The 14,577-nt window shown below is 29.3% G+C and overlaps 1 protein-coding gene across 5 annotated transcripts in view; it reads right to left on the reverse strand.

Moving 5' to 3' along the window:
• Positions 1–925: 925 nt before the first annotated feature.
• The window catches only part of LOC143143152 (uncharacterized), a 29,212-nt gene continuing 15,560 nt past the window's right edge, over positions 926–14,577 (reverse strand). For 2 of the 5 annotated variants that reach the window (XM_076304111.1, XM_076304108.1), the window contains exon 2: positions 927–9,739. In XM_076304111.1, coding sequence (XP_076160226.1) covers positions 7,976–9,697 — 1,722 coding nt within the window. In that variant the 5' untranslated portion in view covers positions 9,698–9,739 and the 3' untranslated portion in view covers positions 927–7,975. Of the gene's footprint in view, positions 9,740–13,280; positions 13,664–14,577 lie in introns of those variants that run through there. The other 3 variants (XM_076304114.1, XM_076304112.1, XM_076304113.1) reach the window with 3 other exon arrangements.

Here is a 14,577-nt window from a genome sequence, read left to right on the forward strand (position 1 = left end):
TTTTTTATAACTTTACTAACATTGCTACCGAAATGAACTCGTTGCATTCGCGAAAAATATACATTTACACAGCCAGTAGCGTTATTAGAATTTTAAATGATGGAATGGTATATAATGGAAGATAATATTATGTTATTAAATTATATTAAAATTAAAAATTTAATTCTATTTCACAAAATTCTAGAAATACTTGGTTAACATGCATACTTCTTCAATGAATTAATATTTTTTTCTAAAACATAATGTACTCTAGAAATGTCCGTAGATAAGTACATAAATTTTAGAAAAGCTTATCAATAGTGTTCGAGTAAAAAATTCGTAAAGAAACGCTGACTCTTTCTAAAGCTCTAAATATATTAGTAGTCTCTTTTTAATAATAAGATATTATAGAAAGCATTTTTCTTATTCCACGATATAATATACTTTTTTTCATCTGGATACTCACAGACTCTCATCAATAGTGTAGTTTAAAAAATGCTGCTCTAAAGTAGAATAAAACAGTATGAAATGTTAGCCGTTAATTAAAACTATGTTGAGACTAACGTAATTAATATTTAAAGCCTTAAAAATTGTCTTTATTTTAATAAATAATTCATTTTATTTTATAAAGCTGTATTTTAGTTCAATTTCCTCTCCCATTATTCCACTATTACAATATTAAAAATTAAATTAATTGTAAATTTAAATTTCTTAATTGAATTTATAAATAATTATTATGTTTACTTACAAATTACTTTACAATTAAAAATTTTCAACTTCAACTTAAGTTGTAAGTAACATTTATAAGGATACAATTTTATTGTTTTTTATATTGAAGTTTCCTATTTTTTAGTGTATAGGTTTTCTAAATAACAAAACTGTAAAAAGTTATTTTAAAATCGGTTGTTGATATTTAAGTAACAAAGAAAGTGCATATACACATCGAACCCGTATAAATACAAAATAAATTAAATGAGATATTATATATATGTTGGACTTAAATTTTAAAGATAATACTATAACTACTATAGGATACAAGTATTAGGATAGTACAGGTAAAATTTTAAGTCAATCGAATTGTGCATTAGAAGTTATGAAATATTTATAATACTGATGTACTGAAAGGGGATCACAAAAATGTTCGAACGTGTAGAGATTAACGGAATAAACAATGTTTTCATTCAGAGATGTAAATATTGGTGGCTTCCGTCTGTCTCCAAACAACGTGTAATATTATCTGTCCACGAGAAGAAGGCACATCGTATTTACATGGCTGAAGATGGCGATGAAGATCACCGATCATCTATTATTTAAATGCAAAAGATATCACGCCCACAGTTAAAAATACCAAACAACATCACCAGCGATCCTGACATCACAGGAACTGTCAAGCTCAGCTACCGATCATCTTTGAATGAAGCCCATTGGTGTGCGTTGACTCCGGTCTCAATACCCATTACCTGCATTATTTTCAATAATTTGTTTTTATATTTATTGTATAAATATACATCTACGTATTCACCATCAACTTATACATCTGACAGCAAACAGTATGTGCAGCTCTATAGCCAACAGACCGCTATCACTCAAAAAAAAAACTTTTAAACAATTTATACCTAACAAGGGTATCGCTTTTAACCCTTTCACTCATGGCGTATTGAACGACATATTGAGTTTTGTATGTTTTGCAACAAAGTAGAAAATAATTTTACCCATCATTTCTTATTTTTCTACATTTTGAATATTTATTATATAAATTCTCATAGAAAAATTGAAATTAAACTAGTTTTACATTTAGTAAAACCCAATGCAACTAATGCATCAATCGAAGAAAAGGATACAATTCAAAAGTTATTACCATATGCATATTTAACATTCCTTTTTATGTGATGTTACTTTGGTAACATCAATTAATCGATCGACATCTAGTTTTTTGAGTATTGTGTAAGATTTCTTACACAAGTGAGTCCATAAATTTCATACATCGTGAGGTAGTGGTAATAATAAGCACAATACATAGAACTTCAGTTTTTTCAAAATATTCCTTTTCTACACCTCTACTAATGCAGAGCACAAATATTGTGCAAAAAAATTGTACTGATGATTTCCGTTTTATAGATCAAGAGAGCTACTCTCAATCCATGTAAACATACAGATTGTAAAAGTAAGGCTCGATCTCATATCAAATACAAATAAAGTGCATTTGTTCTTATCCAGAAAAAATTGTTTTCTTTTGTTCTTGTAATTAATCGGATTATTTACTCTTTCTATAGGAAAATTAATATATTTAAAAAATCTATATAGTCACTTTTCATTCAATTTATTAGAATGTGCTAAATGTAGTACAACTTGTATCTACCAACCAGATTATGCAGGAACTTGAACCCAACGTTAAAAAATTGTAAATAATACTTATATACCAAAAATCAAATTTTTATCTCAAACCCTGAAAACTGATAAGTGGTAGCATTAACAACCATTGAAGCAATGAAATACATTGTTGTACTTGTTCTACCAAATATACTTGAAGGATTAAAGAATTAAAGAACAAAATGCAGACTTTCGTGGAATTTGATAAGAAGGTTTGAATTCAGAATACTTCTTTTACAACTTTTTTCGTGAATAGAACGTAAACTTCTTACGTATGTTACTTTTTACAAACACATGCATTATAAATTTATAGAAATAAAAAAATACCTTTACACAAGTAAATCAAACGATAAATTATGTCCAAGTATTAGGGTGTCCCATAAGTTTCTTTCGCACCACGTTAAGAATGACTTTAACTGCCTATGTTTATATAAATATACAGGCTTATCTATTAGCTCTATGGTATCAATTTCCAGAACTTTTTTAAAGTACACTTCGTTGGTGACACAGTTTCTTTTAAAAATTTCTTCTACACCGTTCAATATGAATAGCCAAAGGAAGTATTTGCAGCATGTTATACTTCATCGCTTTAAAAAAGATAATAGTGCAAAGGATACTGCAGACAAGATTTGTATCGTTTACAGTAGTGATACTACGGCTATTATGACCGTCCGCAATTGGTTTAAGAGATTTAGAGCTAGCAATTTTTACTTGAAAGGTGAAGACCGTAGCGGCCACCCAACAACGACAGTTACCTTATCAAGACCATGCTCACTGAAAATCCGCGATATAGTGGATGCCGCTAACATTCCCAGAACAACGGTACATAATTACTTGATCAAGATGGGATATGTCAATCGATGTGAAGTTTGGGTTCCACACCTATTGACAAAGACCGGCCTTATCAACCGCGTCTCTATGTGTAATTTGCTTCTCCAGCAACATGAAAGAAATTCTTTCTTAAAGAGACTTGTCATTGGAGACTATACTTGAATTTTGTATCAAACTGTGCATCGAAAACGCACTTCATCTAAGGACAATAGACCTTCAACTGTCACGAAGCCTAGACTTTACCCGAAGAAAGTTCTTCTGTCCATTTGGTGGTACTGAAATGACGTGGTCTACTACGAGCTCCTTCTTCAAGGTAAAGTCATTAATTCTACCAAATACTGTAATCAACTTAATAAATTGAAAACCGCCATAGCAGAGAAACGACTAGAATTGGCGAACTGACGAGGCATTGTTTTTCATCACTTGTATTTATTTCGTATCAAAAAAAGGAAATAAACTTATGGGACACCCCAATATATTTAGAAAGGAGTTAAATTCGATTCCATAAAGTGGGAATTAAATTTGATCAAGATTTCCTGGTAATAAATAATTATTTAATAACTTAACTTGTCATATTATACATTGTTATAATCGCAATATAAAACGTGAAACCGTAGGATTCGCTGAGTGGCAGTTCCAACGACAAACATACGTCTTTGATTAGACTCTTAGAATTGGAAAAATCGAAATTAAATAACCCTTCGCAATCCATCTATGAAATAACACAAAAATCGTAAAATATTAGTAACTAGTACTCTACAGATGATAAAGGCCTCCATATTCTACTGCAGCCAGTGAGCATTATTGCAACACATGCAACAAAGTCTACGACGTCTTTAACTTCGTCTGTCACTTGTAGAAAACTGTATTATCAGATATTTAACCGTAAATTGCCCACTGCCCTACAGCGGATGCCTCAAGAACTAAAAACTTGCTACAAACCGATTTTATGTTATGTATATAATTGTAAATCAATTTTACATTATATTTTAAAAATCTACTAAATATCTAAAAAAGTATACTTAACAATTGGTACAAGAGATAGTTCTCTCGTATTAAGTATTTTTGTTTGGAAGTGGTCTACGAAGGGTAGGTACATCGACAGTTTAAAAGGTAATCTCTAATATAGAGACAATGAACAAGTATCCTATATAAATTCATACAGAGTGTTCCAAGTAAAAAGCAATTGATTCTACAGAAAAATGCAACATCGTGATATAGCAACCATTTCAAATGATGCAGTTCAGTCGAATAATTGTATCTAATGAGACATAATTTTTGAAACACCCTGTATAATTTTTCCTATTAGAAAAATCGTGTTTGCTTTAAAAAAGCCGCCGATTTTTGCTTACAAAAATATATCAACCGTAGTTTTGCGCAACGATAGACATTTCAATCGTACTCCTTACTTTTATATATATCCGTACAAAGGTTTCTTTCACGCGCACGCATCTGAATTTCTTCTCGTACACGCACGTTCACGTGTGTTTGCATTTGAACAACTTTGCTGATAAACGACGATAGCATTAACTTAATTTTACATTTAATTCCTTTGCAAAGTTTTACTCATCATTTGGAACATCATTAATTAATTAATTAATTATTTTTCTTCATACGTAATTCATTTCTTTTAATACGAAATGTGATCATTTAATATTTGCTTTGTTATTATCAGGCTATATATTACTAGATGAATGTGAGATTTCAAGTTTACATTAGTGTCATTGTTTCTATTGTTATTATCGCCCTTTCACACAAATTGTATGTAACTAAATGTTCATTTTATTCTACTTAATATATACAAAAATCAAAGTTCAGTTATTTAATATTAACGAGAAGAGCTTCTCAATTATAATGCTCACTTTTTAACGGGTTTTTGCACAATGATAAGGCTTAACATATTGAAGCTAATTAGTACGTTTACATAATTTCATTTACACCTAAGTTATAACATCGATGGTAACTCAAAATCGTTTAGTGAACATACTTAGGGTTACTACATCGACCTACTTAAATAGTGGCACTTTAACAATAGTGATACTGACGATCGTAAAAAATAATAAAATATCTTAACTCTCCCTTGTTTACAGAATTGAACACTACACAAAAAACAGCAAAATTGAAAAGAAATGGAATAAAAGTTCACTTCGTTTTCCAACTTATTTATATTATAGCCGACAATAATCCTACGACAAGCAGGCATATAATTATTCGCCATTTTATGTTAGTACTGAAGTAAATCCTTTACTCACTTCCCTTGAAAGTTGTTCAGCTATTTCAACTTGGTGGAAATTAGATACGTCAAATCAAGTCAGCACATATTTGCTTAAATAGTAGTTATAATTATCAGTGTTACTACGTCAGAATTAGAAGCCGTGTAAACGTACACTATAATATATGGTCTTAAACGTAGACGATTAACCCTCGAACTACGGACTGCGCGTAATTCAGCGAACTCTGAATCACATTCGTCACGTAGTAAAATTATTTCTAAATGCATTCCAAAAGAAAGTTTTTCGTTCAATTTTTGTATTACATTTTTAAACTTTTTTTTCCAAAAAATTATTTTTTCTTCAGTTTCTTTTTTGCACACACATATATATTACACATATTGTATTACATTTCTTATCACTTCCATATGTATCTAACACCTCGAATTCTTTTGGGATTCTAAAGTTTTTTTTGTCTTTTGTAATTTTAAGAGTGTATAATGGCTTTGAAAGAACTTGTTCATACTACTACAAATGCGTTGCAGTCATCACTAAATTAACTTACGCAACTAATTTCATTCTACCAATTGGACGTTGAAGCGCGTCTACACATTTGTACTAATATAAATTTTCTTCAGATCAATATACATTCAATTACATTTACAACATATACAGAACATATTAGATTTCGATTTTCAAATTCTGTAACACTAATTTAAAGAAGAAAGAAAAGTCAATGCTATGGTATAAGGTGCCAATAAGATGTATTCTTTTGATGTAGAAACAGTTCGATCGTTCAAAAGTCAATAATGTTGAGTGAAATGGGAGTAATGTAACTTGATCGATAAATGTACGTGTATTTTTAATATATTTTTGTTGTGATTATAAAATTTATATTTAGAGTACATATAGTAAATTATTCCCAGCTCAAACACAGTGTTTATGTGTATAAATTAAAAGTATAGATTAAATGTAATTTAGACTTTTAAAAGCTTGTTTACTTAATGTTTAAATGTAGGTTTAAAATATGTATATTAAAATAAATTGAGCTGTAAACAAAATTATGCATTGAAAAAGAATACCAAGAGTACTTGTATCATACTAAGCACACAGTCTTCTGGTATGCAAACATTCACTACATACGCAATGCACTTATATCTCAATATTGCTTATAAAATAGCAGATAGATCACGTCAATATTTTAATATTAAATATTTTCCAAATTATTAACCGATTACGCCTAAAAAACATATCATTAGCTTCAATACTTCAAGATGCATTATTGAGTGAAAGTCCATTAAAAAATGAGTGTTAAACCTTGGAACCTCTTGTTATGAGGCACTTGATAATTTACAGACAATTTAGGTGAACCATCAGGAAGTGTATCAAATATGTCCATTTTTTAATTTTTCGCCCTACGGAATTATTTTGTACATTTATAATTAATTTTTTAATCATGTTATCATCTTTATAGAAAAACAAAGTGTCAAATCGACACTTTAACTTTTAATATTGCCTCATGATTCCTTCATTGAAACTGATTTAATATCATTTTTACTACAATAGTTTATAGTTTCAAACTTAAACAGTTTAAGTTTAGAGCAACGATTTACAACTCTACTAATCATATGCCACATTGTTAATCATTGCCACAAAATATCAGAAATGACCGAGTTCTAGATAAAACTAATTTTTTATGATTAATTCTACAATATTAAATCTTTCATGTTTCAAAATTATCGTATTACAAAGGAAGCTTTGATTGCTTTTGTTCTCAGATATTTCTTGAAGTATAATTTCGATTACAATTTCATGGCAGAAAGTTTTGTGCATAGCTCCACTTCCTACCTATATAATTGTCTCTTAATGTTTCAAAAACTTGCTTCTCAAAACGTTGGAATTGGAAAGCATTTTAGTTATCAGGAAAACCTAAAAGTAATTTTATTAATTGTTAATGAAGGAAAAATTCGTCTAAAATTTTGATTGGTCCAAGCAGGATATGTAAATGGTATCCTGTTTTCCGATAAAACTTCAAATGATAAACTCGGTCAAATAATTAATCTTTTAGTATTATGCTTTGCTGACTACGAAGAAAATTACAATTATTTCACCTAGCATTCTAACTCGTTAGTTATTTGAACGTTACATAACCTTTTTTAATGAAACATTGTAAATTGTTTTCAATTGAGAATAAAATTTACAAAATTCCACTAGTTACATTGTGTATTTTAGATTACATTGCCAATACAGATTTTGATACAGGTTATTTTATAACGTATAAAAATAAAGATATTCTTGGGTATTTCTAATTTCTGGAATTAACATAGTATATTCTTATTAAGTTACACTATAGCAGCAATTCAATTTATATCTTTAAGCGTAAATATTTTATTTCTGCTAATTAAAGGAAACTGAAATAGAAAGTGTATCTTCAGATATTAAAATTATTGACTTTTTATATAAATATTGAACATAGTAATTTTAAATTAATTCATTACTTCAATTTATTACATAAATTATACAATTTTGTAAAAATCGATTAAAAAAATCCCAGAAATCAGAAAAATAACGTTAAATATAATTTCTCAAAGAGTATATGGATATTCTGCAAGGTAATTTTTAATTAGTGGTGGCAAGTGCTCAGTCGACAGTTTACACCTATTAACAACGAGTCTGGCTAAATGACTAAGAGACCTAACTTCCTTAACTAATGGCTTTGTTAAATAAATTTCGCTATAAAGTTGACCACTATAATCTACCCAAACCTCCTTTCTATGTTCATCAACGCTCTTTGAATACTCTACATAATATTCTAGCATTTTAATCGGACAGTCAAAAAGTGGGATTGCAAAAGCAAGTCTAGGCTCAGCATCTAATCGAAACTGTCCTAAAAAATAGTGAACTCTAACAGATGTAGGTCCTCTAGCAGTTTGTACAGACACAGCAAATGTATATCTGATATCGGAACTGTCTCTCATCAACCACTGTCCAATTGCAGCATTTTTTAATAAATTTTCACTTTGCTGCCAGCTAAGGCCTTCATGATACCAACCACAAGTTTGTAGAAGTCTTTTGACTTCACAAAGTCTAGCTGTATCCCTGTCTATCATGTAACTGTCAAAACTCCAAGGGCATGGCATTAGCCATGAAACTGGTGTAGTTGGAGTTCTGTCTCTTCTTTCTTCAAAATTTTCTTCATTATTCTGAACCTCATTTTCCTGTACCAAACCTCCACCATTAAAGTTATTTCTAGTTTTTGAAACTATACTTGATAAGGAATTACGGGAATTTGTGGTAGATGCAGTAATATTCACTGTGCACTGTCCTAAACTAGCAGGAATCTGTACAGTTGCATTCACTTGAATCTGAACTGCTGGATTGGAATCTAAAAACATGGAATTGCAATTTTCAGAAACTTGAGGGCTATTTGATTTGATGTGGTAAAGATTTTGAATATGACTACAGCAGCAATTGAAATTTCTTCCTTGCTCTAATTCTTGCTCACTTTTCTGAGAACTCTTGGCTTGTTGGAATTGCATCATTGGCATACTGGTAACCTGGAAATTTGAGAGAACTGGCTTTTCACTGCTCCCTCCTGTGGGATTTCCTGTTGAAACTTTTTCCTCTGTCTTCTGTGGTGAAACATTTCTTCGAGTACCTGGTAATTCTTGACATCCACTTGGAGGTAGTAAAACCGTCCTACCATCGTGATTTGCATTTTCTTGATGATATTTTGATTCTGGAAGTGTAATTGAAGCTTCTTGATTTTCAGTTGATAATATCTTCTGTACAAAACATCCACCACCAGACAGTTTTGGACGGATTTCTACATGCGGTGTTTGCATAAGAATTCCAGAGTCTGTGCTCTGAATTAAGCAACCTCCAGACTGTATATTTGGCGTTGTTATTGTTACACTTCCACCAGTTAATTCACTACTTGTTGTGATTTGACATCCAGAATTTTGATTCTTTCCGATTTCTTCATTAACTATTGGAAATCCAAGTATTCGGGCATTCTTTTCAGTTCTTTGGAGAAAACTATTCTTTTGTTTATCAATTCTTGGTTTTTCCAAATCTAGTGTCATTGCTGGATAGTTAAAAGAATTTATAATAGGCTGACTATGAATAATAGTTGGGGCATTTATAAAACAGCCACCACCACTAGTATACCCTTTAGGTACCAGAAGACCACCATAATAACAGGATGCTGGATGAATTAAAGCATTATCTTTCTCCATTTTTTGAGGCTCGCAACAACCTGGAGCTGGAAATCGGTGACGACAGTTTGGACACATTACTGTCAGCATTTTGTGCGGTTATGTTATTTTCAGCATAACACAATTTTATATCTGAAACAAAAAAGCAAACATAAATTTTCATTCATATTTTATGCGTATCCTTCATTAAAAATATTTTATTGTGGACTCAATTCCAATATGTGGAAAGTGTTCTTAATATTCAAAATCATGCATTGCTAATAATCTTATTCATTTACATTCTTTATATCTAGAGTATATATTCTTTATGTATATTGTAAACTTTAACATTGTTTTAACAAGAGTCGATACTCTCATTTAGAAAAATATTTTGTAGTGCACTAAAATTTTATAAAAGTCAATACAAAAAAATTAATTTAAAATATGCAGTGTAGATAACATCTTTTTAGTTTACATAATGCATTTACATTAGGCTTTCTAATCTAACTTACTTCATGTTAATTACTATATGCAAAAATGTGATCCTAAAACTTAACGTATGTTTTATAAAAAAAATTAGAAGTAAGATGATAAAAATTATAATAAATACACTAATCAAGCAAATACAAAATATTCACTGATTAGTGAACATATTTCATTGCCCTAGAGCATTATAACGTTATGCATAAACATATGATAAGACTATAAAATTAGAAATTAGTGTACATTTCAGTTCAATACACATACTTTATAGATTTTCTTCAATGTAATTTTTTAAATACAATACAATGATTAATATTTAGTTCAATGTAACCAATTTTGATTGGATTACACAATATGACTAATGTATAGAGAAGTTAGTGAAAAATATAATGAAGCATATCAAAGTAAATTTGGGATTTATAAAGTTGCAGCACACTTTTGGTATTTCAGTCACTTATTATACATGATTATCTAAATTATGCGAGTAATTTAGATAATTTAACACATTATACAAGTCGTTTTCCATGAATTACTGTTCCAACTAAAAATGCAAACCATATCTGTGTAATTTTGTTCTTGTAATTTTAATGAGATCAATAACTTATTTTTAAATATAGCTTGCATTGCATGTTTAGATCTCAATTTGAAAATTTGAAAATTATATTTCATTTTCGTTTTAAGAGCGTACAATTTTTAATTTTTACATGTGCTATTAAAAATAATATACATACATACATACCACATGCCTGGTTGAAATGTATACTCCAAATTATTTTCCTAAAAATTAAAAATGTGGAAAAATATTTGAGTCAAAAGTTATATGGTATTAAGGAGCACATGTTATAATAACCTTTCAGAATCCTGTGAAGGTCCATTCAAATTTTTAAATGAAACTCTATATTTTTCATCTCATATTCTTGTACCTGATATTGAATCATTTTACATGCAGAGATACGTTAATCAATCAAAACAGACTGTGATGATGGTAAATTATTGTAATTTATATTACCGAATTTTTATTGATATTTATATTTATTATAAAAAAGAAAAACTGTTGAACGTTTTGTGAGTACCAGAAATATGAAACAAGAAAAGACATGATTTCATGTTTTCTTCAAGACTAATGAAAATAATGTTTTAGATACGTTTCAATTAAACTAGAGGTCTTCCATTTGTAAAGTTGCAGCTAATGCAAGATTATCCAAATGAATGGTCTATGAAGTATTAAAAAAGTATAAATAAAAACTATTTTCAATCTATTACAGTGCACACTATACTTGATGGCACGGGAACTACAATAATTTATAACTCAACATCAATTAATCCAAAATACAAAACTTAAGTAGCATTTTAAAAACGATTTGTTGTCAGTCACAAGATATAAAAGAAAAACCAGAATCCTATTTACAGATTTTAATGTGACCTTTACAGAACTCTCAAAACTCATCACAATGTGTACTACTTGATATTATATAACTTTTGTTTCAAACATTTTCTTACATTTTTTTACATTTTTAGTTCTTATAAAAATAATCGTATGTATATGTTTTAAATTTAAAATAAAATTAAAAAAAAATATATACATATATATATATACATAAAATTTATTTTATGTATATATATTTTACACATTACACATATATATAAAATTGTTGTATGTGATATATTTGTGCTTCGAAATATTTGTTCCAATTAACGGAAACGAAATTAGTGTGTAATAATCTTGTTTCAAAACCAGTAAAGAAATATTTTAAAATAAATATATATTTTGAAATGAATATTAAAAAATTGAATCTTTCTCTCTCTTCTCCCCCTTCCGCACGCGCGCGCACACACACAATATATAGCATATAATAAATTTTCAATTTGTTTTAAAATGTTTCTTTATTGGATGTGAAATAGTGATTAGTACACATTATTATTTCATTTTCATTAATTGAAACAAATATTTCGAAGTACAAATGTATCACATACAATTTAATCTTTTTTAATAAATGAAAATGAATATTTCTATATATTAAGAAAGAAACATTAAACTGAACTAAAAGATAAACAACCGTTCCGTTTTTAATTTATCTCTTCATTATTATTTTACAGTCAACTAAATTAAATATGAATCTTATGTACGTCAAACTTCTTCCGAGAATGAAACGTTTCGTGCAGCAATTCGGGTTCTTGGAATGTTCATTAACAAGCGTATATTCTGTGTAGCATAGTAAATAAAAGACTTCCAGCAAAATTAATTTATATTCGTTCTTTTCAAACTGATAATTATCTTTAATTCTTTTATTCATAATTTTTGAAAATAATTCATTTATCTAGTAACCCGTAAAATTCATTTAGTAAAGTTTCAGTATATTTTGATGTACAATATTTGAACTTTTGACAATTTAAGATAATACGATATATGTACAAAATGCACCTCTTTCTTGACAATTGTTTAATTGTTATGCGGTTGAAACAATAGAGTATTATTTAAACATTATAATAAATAATCAATCATTTAAACAGATCATTATTTATTAAATACACATCATTGTATTTTATATATTTGTGTATATATCATTTAAATAATATATTCAAAATATTGTTCAAATGCATCAAAACTAATTTTCAAATTTAGCGATATATAATTAGTAAATAATAATTTAATTCTTGAATTGTTAGTTTATTATTAAATTTAACTCTTTCCATACGCAACAGTCAGACGCGTCGCAATCCAGGTAGCCGACGCATCGATCGGCCAATGTATTCACTATGATCCTTGGCGTCAATCGGCCGTTACGAATGATTTTTAGACAACAAATATTGTTCTTAAACCATAGGCAATCATGATTTGATTGTGTGCATCAGAATTTTTTCTTAAAACACAATGATATATATCTAATATTTCAACACTGAGATAGCCAGAAACTTCTCAAAAAGAGAAGGGAATGCATTTGGCGTGCCGTATGCTTCTCAAACGACAAACATTTCTAAAATATGTACCAGTCATTAAAGAAGTGATCATTTATTAACATATAATCCTTACCATAGACATAGAAAAATCTAACAAACGACTATAGAGTCGTTTTATTAATTATGCATAAAAATTACATCTCTTTCTATCAAAACAAATTTATATAAAAGAATACAATGTAATGGCATACTCATAAAATGTTACGAAGCAAAAGATTTGTCTAATGGATGTAAATCGATTTTTCATGAATACCTTACGATCGCTTGATTCACTCGTTGACATAAGAGTACATTAACCTTGTCAGTGTCTCATGAAATTATTTCAGAAATCGATCAAACATCGTATTCAACTTCCACGTACAATATCACGATTCATACTTTATAGCCAGGTGTCACATTCCCCGGTGATCTCTACAGGAATAGAGACGAATCTCTTTCGACATTGTCGCGGGTACCAGAGTTGCCTTCCTTTCTCATTGTGTTTTAATGGGCCACGTGGCAGGGAGACGTCCGAGTGTTAGTAAAGCGGCACAGAGCCGCTTTTCCACGAACGTTTCGCAACGCTAGAAGGCCAAGCCCCCATTTAGAAGTTGTTCTTGGCCTCTTGCACTCCCCACCAGTACTCTCACTATCCCCCTTCCTTTCCTCACACCACACTCTCACTTATAACCCACCACCTCACTCCACTTCCCTGACTACTGGTTTCCTTGTAATCGTCAACATATTCAGAGTTTTTTCCAAATATTTGTTCGCTTCATACAAAACAAATCTCATGAATATAATTTAAATTTAGCTTTAAACGATAATAAAAATATACAACTCATTTCTTACTAAAATGCTAATTTAAGCGGTAAACATTGGGACATATTGAGAGCGAACGAAAGAATGGAATTTTGTATCATTACTTTTTATTGAATATTTATAAAATTTGAGCAAAATTTGATACTTATTTTTAACTATACACTTGGACTATAAACAGAAACAATTATTTATTGGTAATTTAATAGAAGCAAAAGAATATAGCGTAATTTAATAAAATGGTTGTTTTTTGCCAAATATTTCTTCATAGACGAAATAAAAATTTTTTACAATAGAAATACTTTATTGTAAGATAAATGTTCTTACATTGTAAGAAGTTAGTTTATTGGCCTTTCCTTTATTTTTAATTAACTTGCGCATTCTTAACTACTTGATAAAATATATCAATTACAATGTACAATACAACATTAATTTATGTTTCATAAGAAATTAGAAATTGGAACATGATTTTTTTACAAGTGCATTAATTTTTCAAATATACCAGAAACGATAGACGAACTTTTTTGTCAAACGCTGTCGTGACAAAACTACAGAAAAAATCAATATTTGCCTTGCAACGCAATATTTCACTAAATGAAATATTTTTGCCATAATTATCGTGTCACAATTAATAAAACATTTATTGTGTCGAATAAAAGGAACCGCTGTCTGCCAATTTGGAGAAACGATTTCACATTACGTCATCAACAAATTGGTATTATCCGGAACCTTGTAATGTTCTAACAAAAGAT

Source organism: Ptiloglossa arizonensis, chromosome 2 (genome assembly GCF_051014685.1).
Source record: "Ptiloglossa arizonensis isolate GNS036 chromosome 2, iyPtiAriz1_principal, whole genome shotgun sequence".
In the NCBI taxonomy this organism is placed as follows: domain Eukaryota; kingdom Metazoa; phylum Arthropoda; class Insecta; order Hymenoptera; family Colletidae; genus Ptiloglossa; species Ptiloglossa arizonensis.